The sequence below is a fragment of the Rhinolophus ferrumequinum genome, chromosome 21 (assembly GCF_004115265.2).
Source record: "Rhinolophus ferrumequinum isolate MPI-CBG mRhiFer1 chromosome 21, mRhiFer1_v1.p, whole genome shotgun sequence".
NCBI classification, from domain to species: domain Eukaryota; kingdom Metazoa; phylum Chordata; class Mammalia; order Chiroptera; family Rhinolophidae; genus Rhinolophus; species Rhinolophus ferrumequinum.
In genome coordinates this window covers 46,478,297-46,505,490 of record NC_046304.1, presented here as the reverse complement: position 1 = coordinate 46,505,490, position 27,194 = coordinate 46,478,297, and the positions used below count along the sequence as shown (strand labels likewise).

General features: G+C 40.7%; 1 protein-coding gene across 2 annotated transcripts; it reads right to left on the bottom strand.

Moving 5' to 3' along the window:
* Positions 1 to 7,083: 7,083 nt before the first annotated feature.
* On the bottom strand, positions 7,084 to 18,548 carry KCNJ2 (potassium inwardly rectifying channel subfamily J member 2). 2 transcript variants are annotated; one of them, XM_033091029.1, is made up of 2 exons: positions 17,995 to 18,548; positions 7,084 to 12,275 (listed from the first exon to the last, which is right to left on the bottom strand). In XM_033091029.1, exon 2 carries the CDS (start codon positions 12,052 to 12,054, stop codon positions 10,771 to 10,773), a length of 1,284 nt encoding a protein of 427 aa, XP_032946920.1. In that variant the 5' UTR covers positions 12,055 to 12,275; positions 17,995 to 18,548; the 3' UTR covers positions 7,084 to 10,770. The 2 variants fall into 2 exon arrangements, with proteins under 2 accessions (XP_032946920.1, XP_032946919.1); XM_033091028.1 differs by lacking the exon at positions 17,995 to 18,548 and adding an exon at positions 17,260 to 17,446.
* Between the last annotated feature and the right edge of the window lie 8,646 nt (positions 18,549 to 27,194).

Sequence of the window (27,194 nt, the reverse complement as noted above, 5' to 3'; positions counted from 1 at the left end):
GTATAAACTCCAGTACAAAAATAAATAAATAAATAAAACCCTTGACATTTAGTGCATATAACACAACAGGTAATGCTATGGGTGGAGAAGACTGCTCACATCTCTTGCACAGACACTGCAATGGAGGTCTTCTGGCTTGATTGCTAAGGTCAGAGCACAAATATAGAAATCTAAAATTAGATTACTGTAATTGTTGTTCTCATTCTCCCGCACTCCTCTGCAAGCCTTTGAAAAAGAGGACCTTTGAATCTCCAACATCTATCATCATTCCAGGTGCTTAATGCTGGGTGAATGTTTCCAAAATGGGAAGAGCTCTTTTTCTCTTTTTTGGACGGACTTAAATGTTTTGAATTTGGAATAAAGATTATCTATATTAGAAAATGAAAAATTGTTACCACAAGCATAAAACTAATGTGTATGTGCGTGTGTGTGTGCGTGTGTAGTACTTTATAATTTATGGAACACTTTTACAAAAAACTACCTCCTTTTAAATCTCACAAAATTCTGTTTTTATTCTTATTTTCCAGTGAGCACACCAAGGCTCAAAAGTCTTAAATATTTTGTGAAAGGCAATTTTTCTGCAGAAGATGGCTCAGGTTTACAAGTAATGTTTCACTAAGTGGGGTTAAATACATCCTACCCAGAAATAAAAAGATTGGGAAAAGTCAATTCTGGTGCACAAAACCTATAGGAATTTGAGAATTTCTTAGAATTGCAGATTTCTTCAGGGAAAATGTATATGCTAAATTATACATATACATAATTTTTCAAAAATTCTGCTACCAATGGTTTAACAACAACAACAACAAAATAAAATGTCAGTGGGGGACCAGGACGCTGGGCTGGACTGGGAGGGAGGCAGGGAGCTGGGTAAGATTTACAGGTATTGAGCATTTGGAAGTCCCCAAGATCTTGAAAACTAGAGAGTAAGATTTTCCTCTAAGAGTTAGACGGTAAAATCAAGGACGTGATGCATCAAAGCAGAGATATGTAGGACCTTTAAAGAAACAGAATGGAATTCTAGAAAACAAGAGCTGACAACCTGCACGTAAAAAAATGTGGCTGGTTCAGCTAGTGCTTTTTCTGAAACCAGACTGGCCATGTTGCTTAAGTGCCTACTGACACCAGCTACAGTCTTGGGGGGAGGGAAATGGAATTGAAGAACTTCCTTGAGTGTATAAGGCTGGAAATTTACACTTTAATAAATCTAGAATTTCCAGACCTTTGTACCTAGTCGTATGTAAAAACCACTGAGGGGACATTTCTTAAACACAGTGTTAAATGTCTGCTTGGCTCTGAGTTCAGATTGATTATTTCTGGGTTTTGGGGTTTTTTTTGTTGTTATTGTTGTTGTTGTTTGGGGTTATTTTGCTCTTGGCTTGTTTTTGTTTGGTTTTGCCCACTTTAACCCACAAGAAGAATTCAAATGCTCTTTGGGTTTTTCCAAAATAATTGAAAACTCTGCTATTGAGCAATGTTGGCTTTACAGAAAATTGTATATGGGAGATTGAGGAGGGGTTCTCAGCAAACACATCACAGGAAACATCTAATTGCTCTTGGAGGTCCTATTTCTATGAGGATTTCTTCCTCTTATCTTCCCCCACTAGGTTTATTCTTTTTACCTCCTGAAAACCATTAAGATGTTAAGCAAAACAAATGGCCATGTGGTTAGCAAGACCTTCCTTATTAGGAATGGGCAGCTTTATAACTGCACAGATTTCTTGTTATTTTTACATAATAATTGTGCCCCTAAGATGGACAGAGTAATCAACTCCTCGGAGTGGCTGTTACATACCACGAGGTACAAAGGTCTGGAAGTTCTAGATTCATGACAGTTAAACTTCCCAACCTTAGATATAAGGAAGTTCTCAGTTCCATTTTTGCAAGCACGTAGCTGGTTGTCAGTAGGTATTTAAATAACACAGCCAGTCTAGTTTTACAAATGGCACTGGCTGAATCAGCCGCGCTTTTTACCTGCAGGCTGCCAGCTCTCTCTCTGAAGGGGAAAATCCTTTCATATTTTATTCATATAAAGGACTTGTTTGTCTTGCAGAAAAACTCAGTGTAGGGCCCTCCTCACACAATGTAAAATGCAGAGAGGATGTACCTGGTCCGGCAAATCCAGAGAACAGACGGGGGCGTATTCACAGACAACAAACAGGATTGTATTCTTGCTCACCAGACACACCTTGTACCTTTGCATTTCCCTTTTTAAGTGAATTCTATATTGCACATAATTTCATGCAAATCAGTAACAGGAAATGGCAACCTAAGCACTTTTTGAACCATGCCAGCCGGCATGTGGGTTCAGGATTGACTTGTCTCGCAGAAGGATACTCCGAAGAAGAGGTAACTTCTGCAGCCCATCAGAAGGTGTAAAGAAGTGGACAGACTCTAAATGCTAAATGCTTTCTCTCCACTGAATACTGCAGTGGGATCACTGTTCAGGGGCGTCCCCTCCCCCACCTCTCCATGTGAAAGGAGCTGTTTATTGCAAGTAGCAACAGGATTTAAAAAAAAAAAAAAAAGAATTTTGTTAGCCTTCCCCACTAATTGCTTTTTTGGCATTCTCCTGTCCACTTCTTTTTATTATCCTACAAAATGATCATAAACCTATAGAATGTTTTAGACTAGCGAGTGCCTGAAGGCAGAGTGATTTCAAGTAGGACCCAGTGAGCCCAGATGGCCCAATCTGAACGTACACTGGAAAATGGACCTTGTTTTAACAGACCCCACATTCAAATGTCGAGAAGGAGCTGGAGAAATGTTGAGGTTCAGAAGAAAGCCTCACTCCCTTATCTTGGCAAATCTGGGCCTCACTTCAATTAAACCTCAAATGAAGACTCCTGTTTGAATAGTTCTAATGTTTCAAAATAGAAGGGAGCAGCAAGCTGTGGACTGAGCAAAAGTACACACTGTATTTCTAATCGAACGCAGCTTTTTATATAATTACATCCTTGTGCACTCTTTATTTTTGGTTCTTGAATAAAGTCACTCAGATGAAATTAAGAGTGTGCAGGAGAGGTGCTTCTTTCTGTTTCTATGGCAACTCTGGGGCATCTTCTTCAGCTGCCTCATTGACTGAGGTGCCCAAATAATGCAGGCTGCAACTTTCAGCCGATCCTGGATACGGCAGAGAGGAGGGCTTCGTGGTTTGATGGGCACCCAAAGAACTTCTGACAGGACCAAAGAAAACCTCTGGCATGTTGACTTGACTGTCCCTCCTTTTCGTACGAATGGTTGCCATCTGAGAGTGCTTTTGCCAAGAGTGTTCTGTACGGGATGTGTACACACTTGCCTTTGAACTTCCTCTGTTGGTAAATAATCTGTCTTTACGGGTCTGTGTCTGGGCGCCCAAGGCAGCTATTTTTAAGGACACTCTTATACACTATTCAGTAAAACACTCTCTTTGTTTGCAAGATCAAATAAAGAGTTGCTTAACTGGGATGTCAGATGTAGGTATATTATCAAAAATTTGAAAAAACAAAAGCCAAATAAAACTATACAGTGTGACACTTGATTCATTGGTTTGTTATACAGGCGTGAACCCAGGGGATGTCTTCCCACCCATGTGTCAGGATCGGGGAGACACTGAGGCAGAGATGATTTCACAGGGCAGAGCGGTCAGTTAGCGTGAAGAAATGAAAAAGCAGCATCCATGGGAGCAGAATTTTTCACAAAATCATGATTTTTACAAAATCATTCCCAGTAAGGCATTACGAAAATATGTGACTCCATGGTGACATCCCTGAAAAAAATATTTCTGTAAAGATATCTGTATATGGAGGGTCAGCACTGTATCTTTACACAGTATCTAATATACCATAAGTACTCAATAATTGGTAGTTATTGTAATACATAAATTTTGGTTTTCTCAATTGCAAGACAAAATGAATATACAACCATACTGCCCATATTCCAAACTGTGATCTATTGTCGACCAAGTCCACATAGAAAATTTTGAGTCACCAGCACCTTATAATTAATTCCTCAAGAAATTTTCCGTCAAATTGCATAGAATTTTCTAGACGTCAAACCCCTTAACAATTCCAGTCTTTTAGGATATAATCTCAAACCTGAAATAAAAAAAAATAAAAAAAATCTCAGGAAATGAGTAGAGTCACCACCAAAATCAAACCTTCCATTCAAGTCCTGTCTATTGCGTCTTACCTGCACATTTCTGGCCAGCCTGGTCTTCTGATATTGGTTATATAGACTTTACAACGGGTTATCTGATTTCCTCAGCAAAGCAGATCGGAAGCAAAAACCTAACTGGGACTTGGGGACTTCTGGTATTGGACAAAACAGCAAGTGATGGTTTAAAGGACAAACGTTGACAAGCACATTCTACCAAGAAGAGCTGCGCCTATTGGCTTGCGTCACACCGGGAAACCGTTTTTTTGAATAAGGCAGAGAATTGTACAATATTTTAGAAAACCATTCCTCCAAAACAATGACTGCCTTGACACAGCAAATTTGAGCTGTTCGGAGAGAGCCACTTATATGTAATTATTCATCGTTATTATTCTTACTAGTTAGTAACCCTCCTATGCAGAGTCTGGTTCACCTTTCTTTAAACTCCTCCACTTCCACATGCTTCCTAATTGTCCCTCTCCTCCCTTCTCCCTGAACATTCTAATTCTCCAGCTTCTGAAGTCGATAACTGACTTACCCCAGTTTGCCCAGAACTTTCCCAGTGTTAGTCTGCAAATCTGACATCCAGGGAAAGCCTGTCTGTCCCAGGAAGACCGGGGCAGTTGGTCACCCTGTTCCCCAGCCAGGTATTGTGATAGTCTTATTGCACCTGCCTCTTGCAGGTGTTACCTGGTAATTGTGTAATTTTTTAAGTCATTATAACAACCTTCCTCTACTGGCTCAAATCATCAGGTCGCTAAGATCCTTGGTCTGAACCTTTTTTTTTTTTTTTTTTTAACGTCTCTGGTGTCTTAAAACATGCTACTCATGGACTTGTTTTTTTTGTTTTTGTTTTTTTTTTTAAAGGAGAGCGCAGTGGCCCATGTGGGGATTGAACCAGCAACCTTCGTGTTATTGGCACCACGCTCTTACCAACTGAGTTAACCGGCCACCCCTCACTAGCCTTTTCTTCCTTTCTTTCTTTAATTTGGGGAAGCAAATCTGATAGATTTAATCAGTGTGCCAGCTCTAAAATGGAAATTGCTAGAGGAAAATTTACAAGTATTATCTGGAGAGCTGCTGCTTAAGAAGGCCAGAGTTTGAGGCCTTGTTGGGATGTCACTGAAAAGAACGCCTAAGCAGGACTCTGGAATGCCACCTGCCTTTTCTTCACATAATAAAAAATTTTAAAAAGTAGGAGTGAGGCCACGTGGCTTTCACTCGCTGCCTGGAGTTACCATTCTATATCTTGCATAATAGGACCGATCACCAAGAGGACCACACTACACCTTTGACAGCCATGGGGGGTGGAAGGCGGAGGCCTGCAACGTGGTCGGGCGTCTGCGTTTGGTTAGTAACTGAGTTTTGTGGTTTTGCCTCTGGGCAGGCCTAAGCAATTCCCAGTGAATTGAAATTCCTCTGAAGTTTGAAATGTACCAAATCCCACAACCAATGCTTCAATTTGTAATTAACCTACCCTTTGTGAGTTGTCGCCTCTCTCCAAGAACTAAAGGAGGAATTGTGGAGCCGATTATGAAGGAGGTGGGAATTCTGGGCTGATGCTCCCTGTGTGGAGAAAAAAGCATGTTCATCACCTACGAGAAGGAAAAATGGGAAGCAGGAAGGCAGGAGATTAAATAAATAGTAAAACTTTCGCCAAGAATGCCTCCAAACGGGAAGGATAGAGCAATTATTTAAAAACAAAACAAAAACAAAACAATAAAACACAGCCCAATGCTGAATGGCACCAGTTTGAATCTCAGTTCCAATAGCTACTAGCTGGGTGAGCTTGTATAAGATGCTCAACCTCTCTGAGCCTCAGTTTTTTTCATTTCTTAAATGGGGGTAATAATAGTGCCTCCTCCATAGGGTTGCTGTCAAGATTAACTTCTTTAGAATGTATTAAGAACCTAGAACCATGTTTTGGAACATAGTAAGTGCCATATGAATATTTGTTAAAGAAAAAATATTAAGGAGCGACCCATATCTCAGAATGCAGATTTTTCTCAGTATTCCCAATTGTGAAAAACAGTTACAGCAAATTTGCTAGAGAAGAAGTAGCACTTTTCTCTGAGACGGTATATCCAAGGAGTAACTTTGTGCCCTGAAACAGTATACAGCTTAGTGGATTAAACTAGGTTTGGAGGCAGATGAAACCTGAATTCTAGTATCACCTCAGTGATTCATTAACTTTAAAATCTACCCTCAGTTTCTTCATCAATAACAGAGGCCAATAAATTACAGGCCACGGGCCAAATCTATCCCACAACCTGCAGTTATAAAGTTTTATTGAAACACAGAGCCACACTATTTGTTTTCATGTTATCTGTGATTGCTTTCACTCTATAAGTGCAGAAGAAAAGACTCTGTTATGCAAACCCCAAATTCTTACTATCAGGCCCCAGTAGGAACACGTTTGCCAACTCCTGATCTATAATACGACAATAATATCCTGATTTGTTTCTGAGAAAACCAGGTTATATATATATATATATATATATATATATATATATATATATATATGGCAGAACACTACACAAATTCTAGGCTCCATGAAGAGAGACTATCATTAAACAAAAAAATCAAAATCTAAACCTTGTTATTTTTTGTTAGCTTTGTTTGCTTGTTTTTCCATCTTTTCTATCCCCTTGCTACCTAGGCCATTCTGTCCCAAAAGAAAATATGAGCTTGACTTCCTCTAACTTGGATTAAACTAATCTGCTGCCCCATAGCACCTGCCTGTTGAGGCAGTTTCTATGGCTCTATTCATCCAGATCACCAGGGTTTCTGTCCTATTGTTTGGGAACATTTGCTTTATATCTCAGTGATTTTACACAAGCAGACAGGAAGCCCAAAGATCTTGCACCGATTTGTTTTCAATGTTTAATTTTTTATTTAGAAATAATAAAATAAGACATAATATATAAAAATATGTACAATCCATAGTTTGTGCAGTACAATAGGAAGACTTTAGGTACAAAAGGACGGCAAACGGGAAAATAATAACTCTCACGATTGTCAAAGGCCGGGATTGTTCAATTCGCCAGAGCCCAGAGCTGAAACCCAACGTCACTAGAAAAGAGATCCTGGTTGGGATTGGGGACAAGACTGTGCAACACTTTTTTTTTTCCACCTTAATATTATTAGACACAGAGTGAAAAACGACTCACTCTACTTCTCAGAACAAGCTTTTTGTCTTTACTGAGTGGCTTATGATAAAATATGAACAGACATTTGTTATTTGCAAGGACGACATAATTTGGAAGATACAAACCCATCAAATAAACATCAAGGTTTGGGATGGGAGTTTGTAGGGAAGAAAGGAAACGAAGACATAATGCATTAATCGAATTTTTAAAAAAGGTAAAACAAACTTTCTCCAGGAATTTGGAAATGACTACAGTGCTATAGCGACATTCTTAAAAAATGTCGGATTCAAGTATCTGCTTAAAGTGATAGAAAACTATTCCTTTTTCAATAATCAAAATAGAATTCACTTTGTCTACTTTTTATTTAAAAACAAGATAACCAGGATTCTATGCCTCCTCCCCAAAATATAATGCCCAGCTGGACATGGGCAAAAGATTCTTTAAAAGGGAATAAATCCTAAGTAAATCCAACTGGGGGGTTTGCTTGCAACAGAGAAGCAACATGTGTCCAGGAATAGACATTCACGGTGGGTGAGTCTCTTCAATCTGCATTTTAATGACGTGTGCACTAATTAAGGAGACCCAGTCAATAAGGACAAATGTTTTGAAGGTAAAATGCAGCAAAAAAATGTTGTGCATTACCTGTGTCTTGGCTCTTGACAAAAAAAAAAAAAAAAAACCCACAAAAACAAAAATACAGCCATTTAAAGCTTGTAACTGTTAAAATACTAATAACTAGAAAAAGCTTTCAAATGAACAGTCCATGCTGAAATAAATAACAGAAGAACATAGCCATACAAACCTTATAAGGCTGGTAAATATTTGCTAAAACCATGCTAACCGGTAGCATATAGGTACTAGCTCTCAGAAATCGCTGCACTGAAATTATACTTTTTCTATGGCAATTTTGTTTCCTTTACAGACTTCTATTTACATTTGGCTTTAAATATGAAAATATCTGATAAACTTTATAAAATGTACATTTTAAAAACATAGCTTCTGCAAAATTTTCTTGGAAAAACAAACAAACAAACCTGTGCACCAGAAATTTTAGAATTTTTTTTTTCTCTTTTACAGAAAGAAGTTGAAAGATTTCCCTCCCTCATTCCTGCCCCCCGTACCCGCCCCTTTTCAATGATCTCGTCTTTTTAAGTGGCAGCACTGTGTGTTTGGGAGGAGGCTTCTCTGGGGTCACCCCAATTTGTCCACCATATCTTCATTTAATTTACATATCACTGAATACTCTTTGGTGTGATTATTTTCCTTTGCAAAATATCAAAATAGCAGCAGCTGAAGCCCTTGGTATCCTCTTACTGTCAACGGCCAAACCGTTGCGTCTTTTGTTGATTCTCTCGTCCACTCAATCCCAATACCACCAACTCTCTAAACAACTTCCCAAACCTGCTTTGCAATTTGGATTTAGAACAGCATCCACTTGCTTCACATCTCTATCACAGTTTCAATGAAAGTAACGCCACAGTTTGCAAACCCATCGACTCTGAAGGCTGACAACAGCAGAAACGGTGATATTGTTGCAGGCACTGCATTCAGCTATGGCTGTTCAAGAGACCATCACAAACATTGAGTCACGAAATACAGGATTCTAGAACAAGCTGTTTTTTAATGGCATACTGGGATATAATACCATAAGAGAGTTGATTTTGAGACTCCCATTAAAAAGAAAAGTCAGTAACCCCAGAATTCACAAATAGGGAACGTTAAACCAAAACAGAGCTTCATTACTGAGCTAGAGTTGGGGGAGAAAAATCATTGTTTTTAGCAAGTCAGGCAGCCTGGCAGGAGAGGCGTATGGAAAATAACATGTCCTTCAGTCACCTACGCTAGGGGTCCACAGGTGACAGGGATCAACTCAGATTCAATCAAGAGTGTGCATACAGAAATGGGAACTAACCCTTTTAGACCATTATCTCCTTCACTTATGATTGTGTTGTATTTTGTATGACTCTCGTTGACCCTAAAATACTAAGACATTTTCATTCCTACCCTCTAATATTTTTTTAAAAAAAAAAAAAACAGTAACTTTCCTCTCGCTCCTGAATACTTGAGTTGACGTCAAAGAGGCTTGTGCCCATCGAGCCACCTCCCCCACGTTGGCATTTGCAGCCCTCTCAGACACTGCAGGGCTCACTCCAGACAGACTGATCAGAATAACCAGTCTAGAGGTCTGGCGTGGCATCTTTTCTAAGGCAAAATCAATCGGGAAATGTCCTGGGAGTCAGGGAAACAAATTCAACTGCAAGGGTTTAAACCCAGTTATCTTCCATGTTGGATGGCTCAGTTCTGAGGATGCTGACTAAATTCAACCAAGGCCTTACCTTATGGAATAAATTTTGGAATGTGCAAAAGAGAGAAAACCCAGAAAAAGCTGAGAGCATGTCACTATCTCTCAACTTATGCGTTAGCCTGGCCAGCACTACCTTGCAGGAAAGATTTTTATTATGTGTGTGTGTGTGTGTGGGTGTGCGAATTTTACTTTCCCTTTCTTCTTCCTCTTATAATACAAAAGTTACGTGAAAGAACAAAATTTAAAAAGCACTGCACTTAACTGGACTCGGCGTGTATGATATCCTATTTTCTGAATAAGGTGCAAAAGGAGAGGGCAGTTCAAGGTCTTGGTGAGGTTCAAAGTTATTGTCTCTTGATTTCAAGGCAGCCGGGGAGCTTCTTTTCCTTTTTAGTATAAGCTCCACTGTGCAAAAATGTGCATTATCTTTGGTATTTACTTTAGGTAGTCTAACTTAAAATTTGAGATAACTCATTAACATCATGAAGGAAAAAAAAAAAAAACAACCCAGAGGCTACCATTTGGCTATTGTTACATAATGCCCTTATGTAACGAGAGAGAGAGAGAGAGAGAGAGAGAGAGAGAGAGAGAGAGAATCAATTCTAGCAAACAAATTACTGGCCTCAAAAAATCAGGCTCTCGTGTTGGCAGTTAACAGCCAAATACTTGCCACTTTGAAGCACATATCATGAGCTTTCAACAAAGTTCAACACTGACTTTTAAATTACAGGAAAGAAAAACTACACGGCAACAAAAATACAATTCGTGGTCATGTAGTTAGCAGCTTTTCAAAATTAAGGCAGAGTCTTGCCTTTGTTATGCCATTAAAAACATCCTTGTTCCCTAAAGAGAAGCATTCTGGATAAGTCAAACACCCAACCAAGGCTTGCCTGCAAGTTCAAGTTTTGTAAAAAACACAAAACAAAACATAAAAAAAAAAATAATAACCCCATAACTTATTCTACAACATATATGTGCCATTGGGTCACGGGGAGGCATGTTTAGTGCTTTGCATTAATCTCGGAGCTTAGAGTCTTTCTCTGAAACCATTGTGCTAGCCTCGGTCCCTTGTGGCCACTTGCCTTGACCCAGCTCTTCACCAGTACCGTCGTCTGAATAAGTGTTTTGGGCCTTTGACCAACAGGCTGTGTTGTAAAGCAAATATCCCAGAGAAGGAACCAGTCATATCTCCGATTCTCGCCGTAAGGGTCTGGGCTCTAGAGGTACACTTGCCTGGTTGTGAAGGTCAATGTCAGGGGGTGTGTCCGTACTCGTGCTTTCGGGAACCCCATTTTCACTGTCATCTTCCTCTTTGCTTGTGAGGGCAACTTCATTTTCATAGCAAAATGAATTCGCATTTGAGAGGATATATTTCTTTTCTGCTAAGTCTCTGGCACTACAAAGCGGGGTGTTGGGGACTTCGTAAGTCTTGTGGAACCTCGAGTAGTCCACTTTGTAGTAATGCTTCTCTTCAAAGAGTACAGGCTCGTAGCGGTGGCCCCAAAGGATTTCGTTGGCCAGGTACGAGCTGCGGCACTGTGTCGTCATGGCGGTGGCTTCCACCATGCCTTCCAGAATCACCACAATTTCAAAGTCCGCATTATCGACGTCCTGCTTACTCAAATCGTATAAAGGGCTGTCTTCATCTATTTCGTGGACGATGGTGATTGGGGACACCAGGAATATGCGGTCAATCCCACTGTCAAACCCGACGTTGATATCTATTTGATCCAGGGGGATGTACTCCCCTTCCGAAGTGATTCTGGATTTGAGGAGCTGCGCCCGCACGTGAGCTTCCACCAGATGGCTTTTCCGGAGGTTGCCCACGCGCCACATCAAACACAGCTTGCCATCGCGCATGGCGATGACCGCGTTGTGACTGAAGACGAGAGTCTCGTTTCTCTTCTTCGGCTTGGCCATCTTCGCCATGACGGCGCCGATGATGAAGGCATCGATGATGCAGCCCACAATGGACTGGAACACCACCATGAACACGGCGATGGGGCACTCGTCCGTGACGCAGCGGAACCCATAGCCTATGGTGGTCTGGGTCTCGATGGAGAAAAGGAAGGCAGCCGTGAAACTCTTGACTTCCGATACACAGGCTTTGCTCTCTTTAGCTGCATCCAGGTCCCCGTGGAGCAGAGCAATCAACCAAAACACACAGCCGAAAAACAGCCACGACAGAACGAAAGCCAGGCAGAAGATAACCAGCATCCACCGCCAGCGAATGTCCACGCACGTGGTAAAGATGTCTGCGAGGTACCGTTGTCCCTTCTCCCCCACGTTGATGAACTGGACATTACAGTGGCCGTCTTTCTTCACAAAGCGGCTCCTGCACTGCTGTCGGGTGTGGACTTTACTCTTCCCGTTCCCAAAGCCGTTGGCAACCGCCATGGTGGCCAGCTTCATGCCGTCTTCTTCTGAAGAGACAATGCTGTAGCGGTTGGTTCGCACACTGCCCATTGCTTCTGCCGTGGACGCCAGTGCTTCTGCTTTGGAAAACAGTCTGAGTTTTTGCAAAACCCTTTGGAGAAACAGTTTTGAATGTTCAGTGAGGACACACACGCAAAAAAAATAAAATAAGGAGAGATGGGGGTCTCCAGGAGTCTTGAAGTTCTACCAAAGTCTGTCTACTGACATGCAGAGTTACTTTAGTAACTCAGCTGACATCCAGAGAACAGGTCCTGTCAGAAAAAAAGACAATTCATTCATTACAAAAGAAGTCATTCTTAAAGGGTCTACTCCCTAAGGCAACATTTCCCAGCAGGACACAGAGTCAGATACAGATACACATATTCCACATTGAATTGTAGGGTTTTTAAAATACTTGCAGCCTAAAAATATTTATTTTCTTTCAAAGCACAGAATCATTCAGCACAGGAGAGTGAGTGGTTTGTGACCGTCTTTCAACCAAAATTTCAGGTCCCTTTTCTTCTATTTTTGGCAAGCAACCTAAAATATTCTAGTTCACAGGTCTCTCTCTCCGCTCTTATTCTCTTCTTTTGCTTGCTTTCCCTACTTGCTAGGATGCCAAGTTATTAAGCAGAAGCGAGACTTTCTAATTCCAACGTTTGTTGCGAAGCTTTAAGGACTCGGTCGTGTAGAGAACATTTCACACAAATGAAGAGTGTTCATATGAATTGAGTTGCAGGTGCATTGTGGGAGAACATTAGAACCCTTGATAACAAGGTTGACATCAGAAGGCACAGGGCTTTTTGTTTAAATGATAGAACTGAACAGACAGCCCTTAACACCATCTGAAATGGATCTCAATTTCTGGAGACTGTTTTTGGGAGATTGTGTGCTGCCTCACTTCGTGAACTTCAGCCACTGTGGAGAAATGCCTGACAACATCTCTGTGGGTGCAGCTGATTCTGACTTGAAGACACAAGTTAGCTCTGGGGGATAGGGAGTGATTCTGTTGCCTAGCAATAAGAGTCCTGAAATTCTCCGGAGATGGGATTGCTGTGTGTATAATGACAGGCTCGGAAGTAAGCACCTTTGTGCCAAAGGACCTGGTCTTTAGCGGATTGAGATAAGGCAGGAACTCATTTTATGTGAGGCCAATTCTGTGTTTTCCCAAACAGAGGCAACTCCGTAGGAATAGATCATAAATGTCAGTCAGCTTACTTTCACTTCAAGCGCTGTTGTTTGCCGTATGTTCCTATGGAGAAGCCACTCATCTTCACTAAATGTGAACAAACAGTCGTTTTGTTTTCTCTTCTTGCTTAATTCTCTAAGTAAAAACCATCTACTTACTCTTACTTTCCATCTTTGCTCCAAAGACTATTGTTTTCCTTTGACTAATTAACAAAAACCTAAGGATAAGTCGAGGGTGTTTGATCAAATATGAATTAGTGCAGCATAGAACCAAAAAAAAAAAAAAAAAGGGATTCGCAACATTTCAAACAACCAAACCTATCTTCTGGATGAAAGGTGAACAATGAACAACACATGAAAAAGATCAGAAATTTGGTGAAGCCCAGATAATGATAATGAGAACTCCACTTTTTCTTTCTCCCCCCAAGCCACATTAATGTTAAGCAGCTAACAAAACCCATTTCAGCCAAGCCAACTGCAAACAAATAAAGCAAATTATTTATCTTGTTTTGCACAGCCCCGGAAAGAGAGGTAAGGTGCATTGTCTTTGAAAAATGCCTTGCTACAGTCTTTTCACTTCTCCCTCTTCATCCAAGTTATTATGCAAGAATGTGCCCCAACACATTTTTCCTGTGATTAGTCATCTGTGAAAATTGCAATGTGTGTTACATTTTGGCAGCTTTTGACACCTAAATGATGCCCGATTTGAAAGTGTCTTTGAATTACTTTATAAAAAGAAGTTACTGTGCCTTCCCCGTCTTCCACCTGCTTGAATGTTTTGTCTGCTTCCCTGTGAAGTTTGCACTTGGACAAAAGAAACAAGACTCCTATTGCTCGGGGTTCTAGATCCTGGACATGGAAAGAATTTTTTTCAACAGGGATTTCAGCTTATTTGGCTCACATGAAATTGCCAAGCATTTATTTCTACACAGAAATAGATAGAGATAATAATATAATACCAAATGCAGGTGTATTTCCAAAAAAGGGGGGGTGGGGAGGGAGGCATCATTTAAATAGTACTTGTATCCTTTAGTTCTGATTGATTTTAGAATCTTATACTGTAAGCTGACACCAAGAAATTCCCTTTTCATCATTCAAAGCAATCCTTCATCTGAGTTACCATTAGAGACAGTCTCAAATTTATTTTGATTTACTTATACACTTTTGCCAGATTAAAGCATAACAACTGTATGAAATGTAAAGACTGAATTACGACTTTCCAAAAATCTTGACCCCAGGACATTCGTTTGAATTCCACAAAACACACAATACCAGCTTCCTCTGAATAGCTTTCCGCATTTAGAACCTTGAAAATAGCCTGTATTGAGCGACTATTATTGTCTTATTTCCATTGCTAATGACAGAATGTGCTCCAGATAGGGAGCATCATTTGCAAATTTTACCATTCCTGCCTGAAAAGGGAGGGAGGGGGGAGATTCTTTTGCAAAATGGAAACTTTTGTCACTGCGAATAAATGGTAAATATGTACACACACATTCTGTGTATTCAGACTTTTGTGGATGGAGCTGATTACATAGCAAAAACCTAGACCCTGCCAAATTTTGATAGGTTAGTTGTCTTCATATTGCACTCTGAAGAATACCTTTCCTATGAACCTGCCCACACACCAGAGTGGCTTTAGGCAAGCAGGAAACATTCTTGCCTGCTCTTCTATCAGTGAAAATCACCAACTCACGCGCTCCTGGCGAAAACATTCATTAGGAGGAGGGCTTTCGTACAACTTTATTTTAGGGAGAGATTCCAAATCATTTTTTTGAGAAACATTGGATTAGGAGTAGATGGGAACCCTAAATGATTTGACTCCTTGATGGGTACAACTCAGGAGAACTGATATTTGATTGGATGAACAATGTGTCAATTCCCCTATCCGCCAAAGTATTTAAGGGCCTGATGTAAATTTAAGAGACACAAATAATCATTTTTACCCAGGCTAGAACCAATGAGGTAGAAAATATTTCTGGGAAATTGAGAGGCAACATGTGGTGCCGTTCATGTTAAGACTATTTATAGGCTGAGCCAAAATTAAGCATAAGCAATGGAAAAAATAGTTCAGTGCTTCACTCTTAGGTAGTTGTTAAGGAAGAGAGAGCTAGGGATAAATAAAAGGTCAAGGGGGATAACATGGTATAAATGAGTGAATCTAAATCATTTTTACCATACAGGAAATATTTCGAATACAGATTAGTAAGAAAAAAGAAAAAGGTACTTATGAAGAATAACCAAGAATAAATGTATCCCATCAGATGGTCATGGTGTAGTGAATACGAAAGTTTCTAACTAAAGACAGGAAATAAGGATAGTAAAAGAAAGTTGTGCTGGGCTAGAGAGAGGTCTGCTAATGAGTATTTTAGAGCAGCTATTCCCCAGCTGACGCCATATAGACCAGCCTGAGTGTGCTCCGGGCACGTGTTGCTATGTGAGCACAACTGCTAGCAAAGCAACCTCTTAGACGTTCAGTAAACAGAGGAAGGGGGAGGGGAAGTACAGGAGGAGGGAATACCCATTTGTCTATGTGAGCATTATAATATTTATACTCAACAAGGTATGTAGCATCACTCAGCATGTGCAAATGCTGAAAATACATACATATTTGTAAGCAAACATATACACCAAGAAAAAAAAAAGAAACACTTAAAACGATTTATCTGTTCATGTAAAGAGGTAGTCAATCTTTCATGCTACTCAAAAGTTCATACAAGGACTCTCTACAGTGAACCAGAAAGTCTACATCCGGAGAGTCTAAAGGAAGTAGAAATATTGTGTGTGTGCGTGTTTTTTTAATGCCAAATTCACAAGAGTTTAGAACAAATATTCCTATGGACACCAATAACATAAAAGAAAGTGCCATCAAAACATGAGGGGGAAGGGCTGAAAGCAAAGTGAAATGACCTTGACCCCAACTCTCACCCCTCCCACCATCCTTGAAGTCACATCTCTTACTCCTGAACATGGAGATTTTTCCAGATAATGGCAAATATAAATAAAACACGTGGGGTAGGTGTGGAAGTGAGCAGGAAAAAAGCTAACAAGTGCACAGGTAATAATACACAGCAAACATACAATAGTGGTTAGTGAGGAAATAAGAAGTCGTAAAAGGCAATATGCATTTTGTGCGTACGCTAAACACATTTTCAAACAGTGCCTTACTTCCTAACAGGCAAATTCGGAGTTTATGAAAATCCCCAGGATTCACTGCCGTATCGTAGTTACCATCCCACTGATATGCTTACCCAGGCACAAACATTAAATAGCCCATTTCCTATCTCTTTTTTTTCTTCAATTGTCACGATGAGTCTATGTTATGATGCAATCTTTTTGCAGAAAAAAGTCGTTTTGACCACTGTGCTCCCTAGAAACCACGCTGTCTTCAAGCTAGGTATTAGTACTAATATTGCTATGAATTACAAGTTGGCTTAGGGGAGAGTGACATAATGATGTGAAAGTTTTGCGGTCTTGGGGCTCAATTCCCAACTCTGGCTCCTGCTCTGTTCCCCAGCAAAGCAACTTTGAGACACCCGGTCTGTTTGGAACTCGACGCTGCACTTGAAGCAGTGACAAAAAAAAAAAAAAAAAAAAAAAAAAGGCTGAGGATCGAGACTATCCCTGAGTACCAAGGTTTGCCAAGGTTTGAGACCAGCGCTGTAAATACACTCTCTCTCCCCCCGCACCCCCGCTGCCTTTTTTTGTCCTGAGAGCGAGAATCGAACGCAGACTCCCTTACTCTGGTCTCGAAACTCAGTATCTCGCTACAGCTGGTGCATTGGAAGTTATGAGCACAAACAGATGCTGCAGAGAAATGTTTCTATTGCTCAACTGTTCCAAGCATGTCTCCGTATTTTTAGCTCTGGGGATGTTCTGGTGCGCACACAAACTCTATAGGCATGATCCGGGACTCGAGAGCGTGGGTGAGCTCTACAGCAGCGTGACAGCTGGGCACCTCTGGAGCAGCGGGGCAAGGTAGAGTCAGGGGCCGCTGCCTGAGTCCGCTCCCCAGGACACACAGGCGGTGAGAGAGAAGGAGGGAAGAAAACACACAGCAGCGCTTACCTGTTGCCGGCGCAGGAGCATGGGGACATGAAGTGGAAGTGGGGGGGGGCACAGAGGCATGTAAGATCCAGTAGTTTGTAAAAGCGAATGAGCCAAAGCAAACCAGAATTCCCAAGACCCAGCTTGCCGGCGACCGGGAAGGCTGCGCGCTGGCCAAGGCTTCAGTGCGCTCTGCACTGTCCTGGGCTCTTTTGAGGCGGTCCCAGTACCGGCCTGCCTGGCTCCGCCCTCCGGCCTCTGCGGGCCAATCGCAGCGCGTCTGGCCGCGCTACCGGCTGCGGGAACCGCAGCGGGGAGGGGAGAATGCTACAGCCCTGGCCTCTGCCAACGAGGAGAACCTGCCGCCGCTTTCTCCGCCTCCAGCCTCGGAGCCTGGTCCGGGAGTCTAGCCCAGGCTGGGTAGGAGAAACTTGCGCCCCAGCTTGGACAGCAGCAGGTGGGAAGCTCTACTTCCGGACTTTGCAGCTGCCTAATTGCAGCCTGGCCTTGGGCAGAGTTTCCTAACCCTCTCCGAGCCCCACGCTTCCCCTTTTTTCTCCTCCGTGGCGACTTTGCCTTGCGTGCTCCTTGGGGGGCCTGCGTGCCGGTTTGCCAGCGCCGGGAAGAAACGTTTGCAGCCAGGGGGGATTGCATTTCAGCCCGGGCGCATCCCCCCTCTCCCCTCCCTCCCACCCAGAGCCCCACGCCCCCGAATCTCCCGCAGAACCCGTGGTGCGCGGAGCAACCGCGAATTACCTGGGGAAAGGGACCGGGACCCCGCGCAGAACCCAGCTGGATTTAGATGTGCGCAAGTGTTGCAACTACATAGCCGTTGGGCTCTTTCTTCTCCCGACTGTTCGTGAATTACTTGCAAAGCGCCTAGACTTCTCCGAAGGGTGAACAACTTGTTCCCTCTCGCATTGTCCTCCTTCAGTCTCTTTCTCCACCACCGCCCGGCACGCTCTGCTGATCTAAAATCAGAGCAATTAGTAATGAATTCTCTGGAACAGCAACTCCTACAGACACTCAAGCTCTGCCCTCGCGCCAGCGCCTCCCAGCCCTCTCCCAGCAACCAGGCAAGAGCATGTAGACCCTTTAAAAACCTATGTAAAATTCAGTGTTAACTGGCTCTGGATCCTGGAACTTGACAGATTAATAATCCGTGTGTGTGTGTGTGTGTGTGTGTGTATGTGTAAACTGAAAAGTGCAGTACTGTGGTGTCAAAACCAAGCTTTGCTCTTAAAGGAGTCTTTTCCTTACACCGAGTTTGAGTTTGAAATCCCTGTGTGTGTTTAATGTTTCCTCAACCGATCAAAGTGGTCTTTCGTGCCATTTATTTATCCCTTTAAAAGGCCTCCTAGAGTCGCCAAACTACTTCCACAATCTAGCTCGTGTTCTGGGCGGCGCAGCCCTGGTGGATTGGTGTGTGTGTGTGGGGGGGGGGGGGTTGGGGGGGGGGAGAGATGAAACTGACAATGTACGGAAACGGTTTGTGCCTATGCTCACCGCTGAGCCTCATACCCTCAGATGGCCCCTAGGAGGTGCTGGTGAAGTATGCTTAGGTTTTGCAGATACGAACTTCATCCTGCCTTAGCAAGTGTATCTCTTTTCCTAGCACGGAGCAAAATATTGGAATTAAAAGGGTGTCGAATAGATTGTGCACGCCGTGTGACTGCCGATAGCTAAACGCGTTGCTCTTCCCATTCCATTTGTTGAGATTACGCAGTACTCCAAACCCCGGTACCAACTATCTTGCCTTTTAAAGCCCTGAACGTGGGAATAACGCCTCTCACACAAGGGAGGTCCACCTTAACATTTATTTATTAAGTAATGTATTATTTATAAACAGCTTGAATAACTGTGCAAAATAGATGGGTGTATAAGGCACCCAGGCTGTAGCCCGAAGCTAAAAGAACCTGGAGATAGACAAGCTAACGCTATGTAGTCAAAGGACAGAGAAGGAGTAACAGCTCACTTAAGTGCAAAAACCTTCTTCTGAAATATGCTTCCTCGTGAATTTCTTCTAAAAAACAGGTGGGAGAGGGCTAATTAATTCCTTAAAACATATTAAGCCTAAATGGAAAGAGGAAATTAATCATTTATGTATGTTCTGTTCTTTTGTATGATTCAATCTGTGTATCGCTGGATGGCTAAGAATTTTCCAAACCATGCTAATTCAGAGAACACTTTTGTTTCCAGGCAGTGAGCTTTTTCTGAACATCAGTCACCGAGAAAGAAATGCCATTTCTCTGGAACTTGGATTGAAATGGCTTTAACACTCTAGTCTAAATAAACTGAATACACCACAGGCCAAGATAGTTTCAAATGATAGGAAAATCTTAAAAGAAATGAACACCAAGTCATAAGGTTATGGTTGGTTGTATAAATTTAGTTATGGGAGGGGGCAAATAAATATATGTATATATTTATGTCTGTCTCAACAACATCATTCTCACCCCCCACCCAGACAGATATGCCCCAAGGCTTATTTCTTGAAGTAGAAAGCTAGAGAAAAGTTGATTATTTTAATAAGCAGCTTCCCAATCTGATTTAGAATTTTTACGTTACTTAGCTAAATAATGAAACACGAAAGATTACATTTTATAAGTAACTGAAACTTGGTAAATGCATGATAACATCAATTAACTCCATTGCTTCATGTTATAAAGGAAAATATATAAATGTGTATTTTAATAAGTGATTTTTCCCAATGTCCCTATCAGGAAAATTCTAGTGTTCCAATACAGTCAGTGCTTGGGTAAATATACGCTTTGGACGATGTGTGATATAGATTTAGATATAGAGTATACCTTTTTTGGCTGAATCATTCCTTATTTAGCAAAAATCCCCATTAGTTTTGAACACCAATGCCGTTGGGTGTTGCGATCCATCTGTGGATTAAATTTTTCCAAGGAAATGACAATTATGCTCTTACTGATTCCTTCCACGGTCACCACCTATAATATGAGAGCCAAATATTAGTCACGTCTAGATCTGCAGTCAGATTATGAATGGTTGTTCGACACAGAAGGTGATTGTTCCACTAAGGACACCAATCTTTCTTTTGTACTTATATAAAGATCTCTAGCAATTAGATATATTTTCAGACTTCTATTAACCATTGATGCTGTCCAATTTTCACAATGATAAGAGATGAAAACCTGCTGGCATTTGCATCTACTAGGTATTAAGAACCACTTACTAATCTTCACAGTAATAATTAACAGTAATCAATAATAAATAAATAAATGCCAGATTGACTTGAAATGTAGACAGGATGTTTGCAATCTGTTGCTACCATATGAGGACAAGCCATCTATGATGGTATTTTAAGGCACTGAATATATCCTTATCTATTAGAAAACAACTTTGGTAATTTCATTTACTGCATTGGTAAGATTTAATCTTCAAATTAAATTCAATAATTGTGTTTGTTGCAGAGCTATTTTGCACTTTAGCTTATATGCTAGGTTATGACAAGGGAGACATAGAGCCTTGGGAGGAACAGTTCTTATCTTATGATAATTCACAGTCTCTAATTGAGAAGGCAAACAACACACAAGTGAGATCAAATGACCAAATGACAAGATAAGGCAGCCTTTAATTAAGTGCTAAAATGGATCATGCAAAAAACAAAAAAAATTCTGGAGTGTTTCTGAGAAGTGGAATGAAATGGAGTAGAATTTATGGGGAAGTCTTAGAATGAAAGACTTGATATGTATGATATACTATCAAGTGTAGTTGTGTTAAGGGTTCTGAGAGCAGACTACTTACTAGAGGACAATCCTGTTTTTGTCCTAAAAATGCCTGTTATGCCTCCAGATTTGTCTATCTATATGCATGTGATCGTGTGTATACATTATAAGCTGCTTCTAAGAATGGCATGTTATTGTTGCATGCCACTGTCTACACAAACATGATTTCCTCTAAAGCAGTGGGATTTATTCCGTAAGCCTTATTTCCCATCTGTCACCGCTGTAACACACACTGGTTATGCCTTATTTATCTGGCGTGCCTGGAACTGTCCATATCACATAACAGCTTTTCTAAATCATTGAACTTTCTTTGGGTGGGAATTGTTTTCTCTGATCTATTATATGCATCCTCCGTCTCTCCCATTGATTGCCCTTCTTGCACTCTGTATGTGTTTCCAGTATACCATATTTCGTTCCTCTCATGCTATTATAAATATTTTTTGTCTCTATTTGTTTCCACCTACCAATAGTGAGCTTTTCAAAAGCCACTACGGTGTCTTTTTTTTTTTTTTATCTTCATATCCTCATTGCCTTGCACACGGCTGAGTAAAAAAAAGAAGTCCGTCTCAATAAATGTCAGTTGAATGACTAAATAAATGAAAGTAACAATCTTTTTAGTATAAAAATAACTTTAGAATAATGACTCAGAATCATTTTAATAAACATAAGCTGTTGCATTATTACGTGCAGTAGAGCAAGGTACTGCAGTAGAGCAAGGTATCAGGGTACAGTCGGAGCGGTGTCTCCTACATTCATTCAGCCTAGACTTAGCTTATTTAAATTAAGCCTTCTGTTTTTCCCTTCTTCTCTGTCAGTGGCCGCCTTCACTTCTCATTTTTGCTTCTGCCAATGTACCTTAACATTTATCAGGCTGTCACCATGCTGTCTAATTTGTTGATTCTAATGTGCACTGGGCTGAGAAATTATGTAACCAAAGTTGTTAAAAAATAATGTATATCAAGTAAAAGCTAATAGGCTCTAAGGGGCGTAAGGTGGATGTAGATTTTTGAAATCGAATGAGCAGATGCTAACTTTGGGAGTTACCTTGGTTTGTTCAGTTCTCTTTTGGGTTAAAAAGCTTCATGATATGGATTTATGTCATCTATTTTAGCTTCTCAGAATACTGAAATGCTTTAGTCCTCCTATTTGCTGTGTTATGAATAGTTGAGGAAGACCTCTGGGGAAGTGAGGTCCCTGTGTGTTTGCAGATACGCACATGTTTACGTGTATATGTGCAACTACATCAGAGTCATTTATCGAGACGCAATCGAGGGCTTGCTGTGCCCGTTATTATATTCGTCTTCCATCAAATGTGTTCAAACCAACAACAATAAGTGGATTGTTCTTTAAGGATCTCATACGCCCAGAGCAGCCAAGTTAGGATTTAATGAATTACTTTTTCATGCGCTGGAAGACTTCATTCATCTCATGTGGGTGAGACAGTTACACTCGGAAAACAAAGAGGTAATTAGAGGATTTTGGGGACATGTGATAGCTGTATCTGGATGTATAGGTTGGTGTTAGACAAAAGGAGGAAAGTAAAATGTTTTTTCCAGTCGATGATCAGTATTTGAATACATTGATGAAAGAAGGGATATTAGAATTGAACATGAAATGTGGGCCAGATTTTTGACCCCTAAGACAAGCGTGAGGAGTTGACACTGTTTTAGACAGGGAAGGGTCTCCAGAAGAGAGAGTAGAAGGGTAAGAGGTCTGAGTAGGACATTAATCTGACTTCATTTCTTCATTTGTTGCCTCTGGCTGCAGCCCTCACATGTGCTCTTTTCTTCGTTTTTTTTTTTTTTTCTTCCTATGATTTCCTAAATCCCAATTTTCATTTATAAGAAAACAGAGATATAGAAATTATGTTCCATGACAGCTCCTCAGGTGAGTGGAACCTGTAGATATGAATTCTAAGCCTGCTGATTTCAAAGCCAGTGTTTCTTCCTTCGCTTTCTGCAGGATATAACGTTTCATAGCTTCTGCTGCTTAGCCAAATCTAGAAATCATACAATGGAACCTATATTTTTCACAGCACTTACTAATTCCCCCCAAATTATTTCTACCCTGACTACAATACACAAAGCTTGGCTTTTTACTCTTTACACAGAACTTAATTCCAAATGTTTGGCTCAGTTTTCATGCTTCTCTGTGGAAGAGTTTCTTCCATTTTAAAAATAAACTTGATCGGGACCTCAGGATTTGATTGAACCTTTTCCTCCCTCACTGACCAGTTTGTGTTCTGCAGGCATATATCCTCAATGGATATTTAATTCTAGGCTTTTGATAAATTTATGCGTTAATATTCAAAGCCTTTGTATATCAGTTACAAAGAAATAAAATTTGTGTTACAGCTATGCAAATAAAACTCTGTTCTTACCGTCACTAATAACGTTAATGACTAATGATAACAGAACAAATAACATTCATAGCATTATATGATTATTAAAAGTAAACACAAGTTATATCATTACTCATTTCATAGGTGCTGAATTAGATATTTCATTGTACTCATTAGGATCAAATCCAGATATCTTTCCTCCTGCATTTGGATTTGAGCTGTCAGTCTATTTCAAATGTTAAAGAAATTCAAATGAATTAGCACTGTAAACAAGTGTTTTAGAAAGTTATTTCTATGGTTAGCAATAGAGAAACTCTGAATTTATAACAGACAAATTGTCACTCGTGTTTCAGCTTTTGATGACCTTATCAGCAAAGAAAATCTCATTTCAAAACTTACATTTATACCGAAATCTATTCTTTTATATGGTTTGCATAACTGAGCCACCAAGTTGTAGCAAGGCAGGAACTGACACTATAAATAATGCTTTTTGGTAACCTAATTGTCTTCTGCCTGTATGCAAACTGAAATACTGCACCTGTTAAGTCAACTTGGGGGGAAACAAATCAAATGGGAGCACTAGGTTCCTGTTTACTGAGATTAAACCTCTTATCCATGTTAATACATGGAATAGTGCTTTCCAAACAAAATTCTTGAAAAATATTGGTATATTTCTCACCTGGACAAGAGTTAAACGCCAGAGCTATTGCTTTGAATGTCTATTATTTTTATGTAAAAATGTAGTGCTTCCTTAGTACAGGATTAAGTAAAGGAAGCATTGTACTTAATAAATTAGTTAGCAGAAAGCAAATCAAAGTAGACACATGCATATACAAAGAGTTATATCTGTTGACTCAATGGTGACACACGTCTAAAAATCTCGTAAGAGGATAAAAAGGGCTAAATTTTGATTTATACTTACTTATTTGAGACAGAAGATCTGTCCTCAGCATTGAGATTCCCTTTCTCACTAACTTGCTTTCCTGACTCTGATTTTATGATGTTTAGAGTTCAGTTATATTTTACAGTTTGCAATTAAAAAAAAATCATCTACTCACCCATTGCACACACATCTCTTATGCATTAGAATATGCAACACTCAAAGTAGATAATAGCAACTCAGTATTTTCCAAAAGTAGAATAATCCATTAAGCTCTGAGGCTAAACGGCTTCAGTGTTTTGGTATAACACTAGCAACATACACATAACGTAAGCAGTTTCCTCAGAGTAGAAGGCAATGAGACCGTTATTTGTATTTCCTTGCCGAAGTGATCAGAACGTCTACTGAGCAAAACATCATTTAGAGCAGAAGACTTAGTCGCAATGCCAGTCCAGGCAGTATCATGGAAATGTATGCAAGTCTCCTTACTCCTGGACCCCCAATGAATCAGTGCTCTTTCCTAAGCGAGTAAAGCACAGACTTAGGTTACTCCTCCCTATGTTCTATCTTCTTTCCTCATGCATTGCTTGCCTTGGTTCACGTGTCCTGTCCATGGCCCATACATTATTTCAGATCCGACAAAAAAGGGATTAGGACCCAAGCACAGCCAATGATCCAGGCAGCAGGCTCAGAATTATATTAGTACCGTAATTTGGCATTTGGTTCATCTCCAGAAACAGCTCAGGAGCTGCCTGATTCCAGCTCCACAGGCTCTATTAAAAAGCATAGCCTAACAAAACAGCATGCCAGAAAAGCACCAAGCACATTTGATAGTATAAAACCAATCCGTACCCTGCAGGTGAGACTGCCCAGTCGGAGGAGGGAGGGGAAACTGAAATCATTTTTGAATGATTGTTCCATAAGGGAAAGTAATTACGAACTGACTTACAGGCCATGACATAAAACCCAAAACAGAAAGAAAGAGAAGGAAAAAAGACAGAGTCCTGGGCACTGACAGATGTTCTGTTCTTTCTCCTATCTCCTGAACCCTCTTTGGAGTCTCCATCTGAAGGCAGCCTGAATTGCAGACCATTTCAAGCAACATAGGAACAGGAGATCTTCCTATAAAAGGTTTCACCCCTATCTCCACGGCAAACCCCCTCAGACCAAGAAAACTTTTTTCTCACAGGAGAGCTTGAAAGAGTCTATGAGTTCATGTTCAAAGTGAATTTCATAATTTCCTCTCTGTGCAAATACCAGGGTATTTATTTCTCTTACGTAATTTCCAGGGAGTCCGTTACATGACCCGACTTCTATTCTGTCGGTCGACGAAAGGACCTTACCGTCAATCACCCTTGGTGAGAACAACCCAAGGACTGATATATGACTGCAAAGGAACTTAACAATTCCTGGAAGGAAAAGGGTTAAGAGAGCCAGTAAAAACAGCATAAATTTACACATGACCTAGTGTGATTACACTTTGATTCTCTTCCTTGCAAGAAACCACAACAATGGCAACCTCCATAACTAATGCTTCTGGTCTAAAACACCTTCTTCCTATAGGCCACATTTCACCCACTACAGATGGTCTCAGCAACCTTCTGCTTAGAAAAGATCTCTAGACAGAGAGATGTACTTACTGGTGAGCTTTCTTTCCAAAGGATCTGAATGGTTCATTACATCATGGAAAGATAATCGCAACTGTTGGGCCGCAAAGGGAACAGCCTTGTATGATTGGTGTGTGATGGTTTGCTTCTAACTGACAATTTCTAGAATTATAATTAATTTGTCCCAATCCTAACTCACTAGGAAAGGGGATGGCTTGAATAGCCAGAGGACTTGGCTTCAGGAAGAATTAAGAGCAGATAAAAGCGATTGCACTAGCTTAAAAGTTTGTTTTGTTTTGTTTTGTTTTGTTTTTTTAAAAAAAAGAGAGAGAGAACTGGCCCTGATATTATTGTTTTTCATCAAGCAAGCAAGCCTCATGTTCTACCTTCTTTCTACAAAATATAGGAAAAGGGTTGTCTAAGCAAGGGGAATGTCATGGGGGAAAAACAGAGGACACACATTTGTTTTCCTATACAGATGCCATCAAATGCTCCAAAGAGACGGATGCCTCTGTCCGAACCCTGCAATAGATACAACCTCCCCTAAATGAGCAAGCTAGTTGCAAACTGAGCTCTCAGGACGGGGTTCAGTTGGGCCAGTAGAAAGTGGGCAGAATGGGGCTGTAACCTCTCCTTCTCCCCCCTTCAAATCCCTTAACTGCCCTCAAATCCCCTTTCCTTCCCCCCCCCCCTTTTCCCTTTCTCCTCTAGGTATTTTCCATCAGTTGGAGAGCAAAGACATCAGTTATCACACTGATGGGAAAAGTTGCACTTCATCCCTTGGCCATGGATACAGTTGGGTGGCCATGGATTTGCCTGTAGATCCCACTACAGCTAGAGTGGCATTCAGCAGCTGCTCTGGCAATGTCCCACCCACGTGCTCTGTGCTCCTACATCCCTCTCCTTATTCTTTGTTGTCTGCTCACAAATTCTTGGCAATGGAGCTCAAATATCTAGATCAGTAGAAATCTAGAAGAGCTGGTCTTGGGGACTTTTGCAGACTACTGATTGTATTAAAAGTACTGACGAATTGCAGAACTGGAATGGAAAAGGCAGCAACCCAGAAAAAAATACAGAGACATTTAGAGATGGCATCATTGGGAGATTTTTGCTTAAAAATCAATTCTTCAAAAAACTCAATGTGGTTTTTGAGGGAAAAAAAATATATCTGTTTATATCAGTGTCTGTATCTGCCTCTCTTTTTATATTTGTTGTCAGTGCCAGGATTAGGATGTGATAAGTAAGGGTCTGCGCATCTCAAGGGTGAATTTAAGAGGCACACACACAACAAAACATAGCTATCAAGTAATAGTTCAGTGCACTATTTGTTTTAAATAAATAATGCAAAATGATCCATAATAACCTAAATAGGT